This window comes from Anguilla anguilla, chromosome 6, assembly GCF_013347855.1.
Source record: "Anguilla anguilla isolate fAngAng1 chromosome 6, fAngAng1.pri, whole genome shotgun sequence".
Taxonomy (NCBI): domain Eukaryota; kingdom Metazoa; phylum Chordata; class Actinopteri; order Anguilliformes; family Anguillidae; genus Anguilla; species Anguilla anguilla.
Window position 1 is genome coordinate 5,826,869 of NC_049206.1, and position 10,846 is coordinate 5,837,714.

The 10,846-nt window shown below is 49.5% G+C and overlaps 1 protein-coding gene across 14 annotated transcripts in view; it reads right to left on the reverse strand.

Annotated features, from left to right (window-relative positions):
• Window positions 1-1,928, reverse strand: part of LOC118229202 (muscleblind-like protein 1) — a 15,902-nt gene extending 13,974 nt beyond the window's left edge. For 10 of the 14 annotated variants that reach the window (XM_035420951.1, XM_035420947.1, XM_035420952.1 and 7 more), the window contains exons 1-2: window positions 1,734-1,927; window positions 168-365 (exon numbers count right to left, since the gene is read on the reverse strand). In XM_035420951.1, coding sequence (XP_035276842.1) covers window positions 168-365; window positions 1,734-1,802 — 267 coding nt within the window. In that variant the 5' untranslated portion in view covers window positions 1,803-1,927. Of the gene's footprint in view, window positions 1-167; window positions 366-1,733 lie in introns of all 14 variants that reach the window. The other 4 variants (XM_035420950.1, XM_035420946.1, XM_035420945.1 and 1 more) reach the window with 1 other exon arrangement.
• Window positions 1,929-10,846: the final 8,918 nt, after the last annotated feature.

The window sequence follows — 10,846 nt, forward strand, 5'->3', positions numbered from 1 at the left end:
GAGAAAATGAGAGAGAAAAAACGCGTGCGTTTATAGTATATATGCACATACTGTATACACATGTACACACGCATGAACGAGTGTGTTAATATGAATGTGCGTGTCAGGAGAACAGAATAAGAAGAAGAAGCGTGTGGGGAAGCAGTGCACCGTGGGATGTGTCTGACCTCCAGCCGGTCTGTCCTCATGAGCTTCTGGTGGGCGGCGGCGGCAGTGTTGGGCATGGGAGGGCTACCGGTGACCAGCATGGGGCCGCTGGGCATCATTTCGGCCTGCATCAGGCTGGGCGACATGGGGCCCAGGTAGGGGCTGAAGGCCCCAGCGCTGGGGCTGCTGGCCAGGCTGGGCGCGACCGAGAACATGGGCTGTGTAAGGGGGGGGGGGGGGGGGGGGGGGGGGGCATGGAAGGTGCGGGGTTGGGAGGGGGGCGGACACAAACACACACCACAGCAGGGTCAGGAGTCATTACCTTACATTACAGGCATTCAGCAGACGCCCTTATCCAGAGCGACTTACACGACTTAAACCACAGACGTATATATATGTCTGCGACTTACACAACCATTATCAGAGGTCAGAGGTCAGCTATGTTCTTGCGCGCATGTAAACTCCTAGGGCCTGATTTGCTGAGATCTCTAGCATGTGTGAAACCTTCTAGCATGCGCAAAACCAATGATCGGTCACGTTTATTTGTTTTGCACCAATCGTTGGCTGTGTTATTAGGTCTAGGTGTGCCGAAAGGTTTTGCACGTGCTAAAGGTCTTAAAGGTAAATTATCCTCTGCACTGTTGAAAACCACCACAAGTGGTTCACAGCCATACCGTCCATGAAACTACAGAACGTTCCATCCTGCAGAGAGAGGTCTCTGAGGAGTTTTATATAATCTTTATCTCTCTCTCTCTCCCTCCCTCTCTGACTAATGTATGCGCACACACATTACTGCGACTGCCCAGGTAACGTCCTCAGAGGAAAAGGAGAAGAGGAAAAACGCTTCTGTTCATTTTTCACTGCGTTCAACAAAAAAAAAAGAGCAGCAATCATTGCAAAGCCTTGAGGAATAAATCTGTTTGAAAATCAATCCTTATGACAAGAGTCAAGGGTCACCTTGTTTCACTTTAATATTCTGTCGTTAATAATTGTGCGTGGCTGACACTGTAGGGCTCCCCTGAGCAGGGAGAAGGAAAAAAATGAGAGAGGGGAAAGCGGGAGAGAGAGAGAGAGAAAGAAAAGGAGTGAGAGAGAGGTTAAATGGCGTCTTCGTCCGTCTGAATCAGCCGTTAAACTTCATGCATCTCTCTGATCTCAGTTCTCTTTCTCTTCTTTGCCTTGCGTGAGACAATGCAATTGGCCGTCAGCTACACTGCGTGGAATGTGATTGGTCGCCAGTTATTCGGAGTATAGCGTGGTTTGGCTGTCGGCTCTGAAGAGAGCAGCGTGATTGGTCGTCAGTGCGGCAATATGCAACACAACTGGCTGTCAAGTTGATCGTGTGCAGCGAGACTGTACTTTGAGTCTGCCCTGTTCAGCATGATAGGCTATGTTCTCTCCTGTGTGCAGTGTGATTGGCTGATGGCACTGCTGGTTGCAGTGTGATTGGCTGATGGCTCCACTACGTGCAGTGTGACTGGCCCTCGCCACAGGCTTCAGCATTTAGCATAATTGGCTTGCGTGCTCCCCTATGTGGAGTGTGATTGGCCGACGGCTCAGCTGAGCACAGTCTGATTGGCCCTCACCATGGGCTGCAGCTGTGTCCCGGGCATTATGGCGTTGGCGAGCTGCATCTGCTGGGCCAGCATGGCCATGTTCTTCTGCTGGATCAGGTTATTACGCCCGTTTATCTCCAGCTGAGTCTTCAAGTGCGGAGGAGGATGCAGATACTTGCAGTTCTCTCTGGAACAGCGACCCTGAGAGAGAGAGAGAGAGAGGGAGGGAGAGATTCAAATTCACATTCAAACTCAAATAGGACTTTTTTTGCCATTGCATTTGCATTAAATTCATTTGGCAGACACTCTTATCCCAGGGGGGACTTAGGCTGCGAGAGAATGAAAGCATTTCCATACGAGTTCGGCTCCACGAGGCACAGTGACACAGACCAGAATACTGACGAAAAAAAAGGCCTTTGTATTATCAAAGCTAACTGACAGGGCGAAAGCGCACGAACCATAGCAGAAAAATGTAAATAAAATAACGACGAGTGTGCGTCTTTTCACCCTAAATTCGGTTCAGTGGCACTTCCAAAGCAGTCGCGCTACAAACTGAAAATAAAAAATATGAGACAGGCACGCAAGCATGCGTAGGTAAACAATAATAACAAAAAGTGTCATTTGCAACGATAACATCTTTCCCCTTTTTCTTTCCCCTTGCTCCATATCCTTTCTTTCACCCTGGTGCCTGTATCCTGCATCGTGAGACAAATTAGCAGACGAACCACAAAAGAGACACATTAGCCCTTATCGCGTTTCCAGCAGCCTATTACTGAGAACAAGAGCGGTAGAGAAAGAAAAAGAAAGAGAGATTCCAGCCAAGGGCAGCTTTTTAGGAAAAACCCAAGAACTTTAAGGTAGTAGACAGGCAGGCCTGACAGAGAGGCACGCCTTGCTTCTAAAACGAGTCTAGCACTTCGTAAATCGCTCTGGATTAGCGCGTATGCTGGTTGTAACGTCGGATGTAAAATTCGGTTTTTTTTCACGCACGCATGCGCACCCCACGTGCCCTTACTGTGGAAAACTTTCAAAAATGTGAAACACGCTGCAATACATTTTCCAAATTGACAAAACATTTTTTTTATTCAACAGGAAATATGTACACCAATCTGTCTACTGTTACCACGCAGTCACGATTTCAGCGTATGTTTCGACGGTCTTTTCCTGTCATGGAAAATCAAAGGCAGCGGAACAGGGCCGAGGAGCTCACCGAACCCGTAGGAAACCTGTAGGAACCCCATAGGAACCCAGCTGAGGATGCCGATTGGGCACCGTGAATTTTACTGAAGCCGATGGGGAGAGGGTAAAAAAATTAAATTCTGATATAGCGCCCCCCCCCCCCCCCCCCCCCCCCCTATTTCGTTTCACACCTCACGGCTCTCTCTTCTGTTTCCGCAGCAAGAGATATTACCCCATTCATCACATTCAGCACACCCCCTCCCTGCCCCCCCCCCCCGCCACTGCGCTACGCTACCACAGATTGTCCTGATATTCCTGTTTCCTGAAAGAAGGGACACTCGCCGTGAGAAATCGACCAATGAGTTCCACTGATGCTGTACACACACACACACACACACACACACACACACCATGCACGCGCACACACAGTTAGTATGTGCATTACAAAATGCAGTGCAGCAGGGCAGTAGTTGGGCTAGGTGGCACTGCTGGCTTCAGTCAGCCCTTGAGATGTTGGGGGAGGGGGGGCAGGCATACTCATTAAGGTGGGGGGGTGGTTGGGGGGGGGGGGGGGGGATTACACACACAGGAAACAGGTGCTGGGCGATCCGGGACGTGCACAAGGTGCGGTGTTGTTTCAGCTACGGCTACGGCCGTGTTTTTTTTGGGGCGGTTTTTTTTTCCGAAGCGCAAAGTTTCTCATGCATCGGCTCTCCCTACCTGACGGATATGAAAAACATGCAAAAAGCTAACCGTCCACGCCCTCGCTGCGTTCGTCTGAACCAGCATCTGCGCCATTTGAATAAACTAAAAAGGACTGCCTTTGAGAGACAGAGGCGTGAATGCATTCAGCACCATCCCCCATGGTGTGCGAGCGCATCTGCGTGAGATATGCAGAGTACGTGTGTGCTTTGTGCGAGCGTACGTTAAAGAGATTCAGGGCATCTGTGTGTGAGTGTGTGCCTGAGTGTGTGTGTGTGTGTGTGTGTTAAGCCTGATTTATACCTCTGCGTTGAATCTATGCAGAGCCTACGCCGTGGCCTACGCAAGTGGCCTACGCCCTGGTGAGCGTTCATACTTGTGCGCTGGTCTGTCTGCGTCGCTCTGCAATACGCCGCCGAAACGCTAGCTGGAAATGCGTAGGTGGAAACGCGATGCTACCGAGCGGACCAATCGCAGTTGTTGCGGTCTGCGTCGCCGCGACCTGTAGTTACATTTCTGGGGAGGCGCACGTCAGGCTACGGCGTACCTGCGACATAAGCTCAACGCAGAAGTATAAATCAGACTTTAGTGTGTGTGTGTGAGTGCGTGCCTGTGTTTGTGTGTCTGTGTGTGTGTTTGTGTGTGTGTGTCTCAGTGTGTGTGTGTGTGTGCGAGTGTGTGCCTGTGTTTGTGTGTGTGTGTGTGTGCGTGTGTGAGTGTGTGTTATTTGGGTATCTGCAGTCATAAATCACCTTGGCCTCATATCTGAGCTGCAGCACTGAGCCGTACTGACTGAGGAAATACTCCTCACCTCTCTATCTCTCTCTCTCTCTCTATCTCTCACTCCTTCTCTCTCTCTCTCCCTCTCTCTCTCTCCTTCTCTCTACGAGTCAGGTATGTGATAGGGTCTAGTCGGTCCCAGGATGGGAGTCAGGGGTGTACCAACAGACTCAAAGAACAAAATGGCGAACCATCCCTGACAGACTCTAGCGCCTAATACTCTACACTAATGCCTGCTACAGGTTTAAACATGACGGGCGACTCCTTCGGGTCGAAATAAAACACCAAGAAAGCATAAAATGCGAATAGAGACTCCTCCCCCTGAATCAAGTTACAGTGTTGACTTCTGTGTTGTTGTCGATGGCAACAGTGTGTCATTCACCGCTGGCCGGCATCAGCAAACTGGCCTGATTTACCGACGCTGAGAACCAGCTGTGACTGAGAGTCTATAACACACTGTCTCCTCTGTCCCACAGAGCACCTGTGTGTGTGTGTGTGCGTGTGTGTGTGTGTGTGTGTGTGTGTGTGTATGTGTGTGCGTGTGTGTGTGCTGGCTGCAAATTGGATCTTGGCAACTTGAGTGGGCATGCGCAGAGGACTGAAATGTAGAGAGAGAGAAAAACAGAGAGAGCAAGAGCGAGAGAGCAATAGAGTGAGAGAGCAATAGAGAGAGAGAGAGAGTGAGAGAGAGAGAGAGAGAGAGAAAGAGAGAGAGAGACAGAGAGAGAGTGAGAGAGTGATAGAGAGAGAGGCTGATAGAGAGTAAGAGAGCGAGAGAGTGGGGGAGAGAGGCTGTTGAAACCTTGCTGGGCCTCAGCTGAGAGAGGGAAGGAGTGCTTGTTTTTGGAGGGAGGAGGGGGGGGCTGTATGGGGGTTATCACATTGCGCTTACCCAACATAACCCTGCCCCTCCCTCCCTGAAATCAGCGCTGAGGCATTTAGAGGAAAGCGTCACGTGATTGGCTGGTATGTTCACACACAGACTTCACATTACAGTCCCCAGACCTGCTTTGAGTCACCTTCTGAACAGAACTGCATGAAGTCACACATTCACCAGTGAAATATTATTAAATAACACTGACCTGGAAAGACCCACACACGCACACGCACACGCACACACGCACGCACACACTCACACACACATACACTCTCTCTCTCACACACACACACACACACACACACTCTCTCTCTCTCTCTCTCACACACACGCACACGTACACACACACACACGCACACGCACTCACACACACATACACTCTCTCTCTCACACACACACACATTCTCTCTCTCTCTCTCTCTCTCTCTCACTCTCACACACACACACACAACAGAACACTTACATGGCCTCAAAAATATAACAATAGTATAGATAAAATGTAAACCATTCAACACACACACACACACACGCTACATTACATTGATTTGGCACACACACACACAGATACACACGCACACATGCACACACACACACGCTACATTACATTGATTTGGCACACACACACACAGATACACACGCACACACGCACACACAGATACACACGCAGCTCAAGGTGACAGAAATAGGAACGCGGGTGACACAGAAAAACCTGCAGGAAAACTCATCAGCCCCCCCCCCCCGCTGCTCTCTCCTCATCTTAATGCGCAGAAGAGGAGAAGCACGAGGGGGCAGAGGGCAGGTAGCATGTTTCCCTGACCCCCCCCCCCCCCCCCCCAGCCCTTTTCTCAGAGCCGTGCAGCTAACGGACGGGCAGGCGCAGTGTTCCATTTCCCATGGCAACGGAGTCCTGCCGCAGTGTTCCGGAGACTCCGGACCCCCCCCCCCCCCCCCAGAGTTCACGGTCAGCGGTCCCGGGAGGTGACCCGCTTCCAGGGGCCCAATCAATCACCAGCGACACAGAGTAACCCCGGGAGAGGCTCCTCCCCCAAGCTGCCCCGATCCCTCGCACTCTCACGTCCCAGACGGGGGGGTGGGGGGTTATAGAGCGACAAATTGCCCTAATTGAACACAGAAGCGGTCTGGGTGTTTTTCTGTGTGGAAAAGAACACCGAAGGCCGGTGCCATTCCAAGCAGACTCATCCACAAAACTGCTGGCATACAGAGAGACAGACAGGTATACAGACTCATCCACAAGACTGCTGGCACACAGAGAGACAGACAGGTATACAGACACATCCACAAAACTGCTGGCATACAGAGAGACAGACAGGTATACAGACACAAAACTGCTGGCATACAGAGAGACAGACATGTATACAGACTCATCCACAACACTGCTGGCATACAGAGAGACAGACAGGTATACAGACACATCCACAAAACTGCTGGCATACAGAGAGATAGACAGGTATACAGACTCATCCACAACACTGCTGGCATACAGAGAGACAGACAGGTATACAGACACATCCACAAAACTGCTGGCATACAGAGAGACAGACAGGTATACAGACTCATCCACAAAACTGCTGGCACACAGACAGACAGACAGGTATACAGACACATCCACAACACTGCTGGCACACAGAGAGATAGACAGGTATACAGACTCATCCACAAGACTGCAGGCAGAGAGACAGACAGGTATACAGACTCATCCACAACACTGCTGGCACACAGACAGACAGACAGGTATACAGACACATCCACAACACTGCTGGCACACAGAGAGATAGACAGGTATACAGACTCATCCACAAGACTGCAGGCAGAGAGACAGACAGGTATACAGACTCATCCACAAGACTGCTGGCACACAGACAGACAGACAGGTATACAGACATGTCCACAACACTGCTGGCACACAGACAGACAGACAGGTATACAGACATGTCCACAAAACTGCTGGCACACAGAGAGACAGACAGGTATACAGACACATCCACAAAACTGCAGGCAGAGAGACAGACAGGTAAACAGACTCATCCACAAAACTGCAGGCAGAGAGACAGACAGGTATACAGACACATCCACAAAACTGCTGGCATACAGAGAGACAGACAGGTATACAGACACATCCACAAAACTGCTGGCATACAGAGAGACAGACAGGTATACAGACTCATCCACAAAACTGCTGGCATACATACAGACAGACAGGTATACAGACACATCCACAAAACTGCAGGCAGAGAGACAGACAGGTATACAGACACATCCACAAAACTGCTGGCATACAGAGAGACAGACAGGTAAACAGACACATCCACAAAACTATATACCTACAGAGAGACAGACAGGTATACAGACACATCCACAAAATTGCTGGCATGCAGAGAGACAGACAGGTATACAGACACATCCACAAAACTGCTGGCATACAGAGAGACATACATGGCCACAGACAACCAAGTGTACTGACATATCCACAGACAGAGAGACAGACAGACAGACACAACCATCCACAGACAGATATAAAGGCATGCCCAAACACTGGCAGAGAGACCGACAGACAGACAAACAGATGCACCCAGACACAGGATTTCGAAACAGACAGACAGCCTGGCAAATCGACGTGTTCCTGTTACTCAGCTCAATTAACATGAGAAAAACACTTAACCACTTAGAGCTCTCAGGGAGGGGGAAAAAAAAGCTTTTAGTCCCTAATTCAATTTACCACAAAAAAAATAAATAAAAATTAAGAAAAACAATCACTGGAAGCCAGGGAGAAATCGCTTTGCCCCAACGGCTGTTTGATGACACGCGCGCTTTCACACAGCATTCCGAACACGCCAGCGATCTGCAGGCGTTCGGTCGGAGCGGGTCAATGGTAGCCCCATTCATCGGGATAAATTAGCATTAGCGCTAGCCCATTAGCGCTCTGTGTGCCAAGCCCAGTCTCGCTCATTAGCGTTTCTGCCCCCCCCCCGCCCCCGGCGCTAGCTAGCGCCCAGGCTATACTGCGCTGGTGGACCCGCGACGGGTCCCTGGCCCCGGGCACGGCGCCGATAAGCCCCACGGTCTGTGGAATGTGCTGAGCGAGCGCATTCGACGTCACGTGACTGCTTCCCAGCCAATCACGTGCGGGCGACGCGGTCCGACGCAAAAGCAAGAGTCCTGTCCGGGGAGGGCGGCATTTTTTAGGCCAAGCTATCAAACGTGAAGTAAGAAACACACACACGCACACACGCACGCACACACACGCACACACACACACACTCTTGCACTCGGGCTCCAGGTTATAAATCTAATAGATTGTGAAACACAGTGTTTCTCAAGAAGAGCTTCCGCGAGGAGCCAGACTCTTTCAGTGCTCCTCTCCTCCCCTGCGTCCCCCAGCTCTCCCTTCCAGAGAGCAGCTGTTCCGAATTCACAATTCCTCTCTCTCTCTTTCTCTCTCTCTCTCTCCCTCCCCCGTGTCTGTCTCTGCCTCTGATTTATAAAATAAAATTCCTGAAAATGAGACGGGTTCTCAATGGTTTTCAGTCCTACAGTCTAGTTTTTCCAGATTTTCATCCGAGCATTACAGTGACCGTTATTTTTCAGTTGCTTCAGTTATTTTTGAAACGCTTGCAGTTACATATTCCATCATGTATTTGGTCAGCGGCTGCCGGAGTCCAAGGGCATATTTTTACGGAAGTTATTTGGGTCAAAGAACCCAGCTCAAGGACACAACAGCAACCCCATTAGCCAGGACCAGCACCACTGGGAATCAAGTCACCTGGTTCCTCATACCAGGTATTAAATCAGCTGTCTGTTGCCTGACCGGCAGGCCATATCTATAATTTAGCTTTTTGCAGCGTTATGTAGTTTCACATCTCCAACAATGAATGAACCTGATAATTTAACATGTAAATGAATCATTTTAAGACTGACTCTCTGGTAGAAGCAAGGAGGGGCTTTTACTTTGCAGATATTTTATATAATATAAAATGTGCTCACTCTTCGGAGAGAGAGAAAGCTGATCGTAAATTTGAAAGCACTTATTCTAAAAAAATAATCTCATGGGTAGGTATACAAATTAATAAAATATTGAATAAAATCCAACATGATACTATCTTTTGAAATAAGACCCTTTTGCAATCCAGGGCTTAAAACACTGTGTCACTCGAGAACGTGATACAAATTTATACCAATATTTAATTCCAACAGAATCGACAGATAAAATGCAGGCTCGATTTCTCCTTCCATTTTTTTTTTTTTTTTTTGCTCTCTTTCTGAGAATGAGTAGGTTGGTTGCCAAGAAACAAGGATTCCATTCCCTGTGAGTCAGAGGGGCGGAGCCACCGGCGCCAGTGGCCCCGCCTCCACTTTAGCAGAGAGCCGTGTCCTTAAAAAGACAACACAGGCGAATAAAGCAAACACCAAACAGCCAGGAGCTCGCTCATGCCACCGCGTCTTGGAGTTACCCTCATTTGGGGAAGGTGGAAGGGCCAAGACGAGGCTCCAGACATTCCAGCGGACTTGACCAATCAGAGACAGCGGCCTGGATATCCCAGCCTGGATAACAGTTAATAATAATTTTTTTAAAAAGGCTGATGCAGACAGCGGAGGGGGGGGGAGGACATTTTTTTTTTTTGCGGGGGGGTAGGGGTCGATGTGCCAAGATTTTATATTGTGGCAAGATGGCAGGTCGGAGAGGACAGGAAGGCTGGGGTTGCGGGTTTGCGTCCGGGGCTAATTCATGCATTGCCAGGACCTGGCCAGAACCGACTCTCACTATACATCCACTGAGCACATCTCCTGTGGACACAGCTTTGAATAAATATTACCACTGTGGTGTCGTAGCAACAGGGTTTTTTTTAATACTTCAGAGCTGGAGAACTGTAAAGAGAAGCCTGTTCGCTCTTGTCTCTTCTTCTCCCTTTTTCTCTCTCTCCTGCTCTTTCACTCTTATTCGCCTTCCACTCCCTCTCCCTCTCTTTGACTCTTTCTCTCCCTCTCCTCTCTCTTCTGCTATTCCACTCTTCCTCTCCTTCTTCTCCCTCTCTTCTACTCTTTCTCTCCGTCTTCTTCCTCTCCCTCTCTTTCCCTCTTCCTCTCCCTCTTTCACTCTCTCTTTCCCTCTTCTCCCTCTCCCTCCCCACTCTTTTTTCTCCCACTCTCTGCCTGTGCGTGGCCACAGATATTGTAACAGACAAACCAGATGCTTGATCCCCTATTCTTAGCATTGAGAAAGTTCTCTCTCCCTTCCATTGACACTGGTGCACTCCATTCTGGCAGACCTTCTGAAAATTCATAACCAAGTGCAGTACTGCACCAGCAGACCTTCTAAAACACCAAAATAAACTCCCGTTTCTTACCAAACACTCCTGTCGTTAAGAAACAGGGAGAATGGAAGGAACATATGAGCCAACCTGGATAGTCCTAAATAATATCTGTGGTGTAGGTATGGGAAGAGGCAGTGATCAAAGCTGTGAGGCAGGAAGTGAGGTATGTGGAACAGGAAGTGAGGTATGTGGGACAGGAAGTGAGGTATGGGGGCTGGAACTGAGGTATGTGGGACATGAAGTGAGGTATGGGAGCTGGAACTGAGGTATGTGGG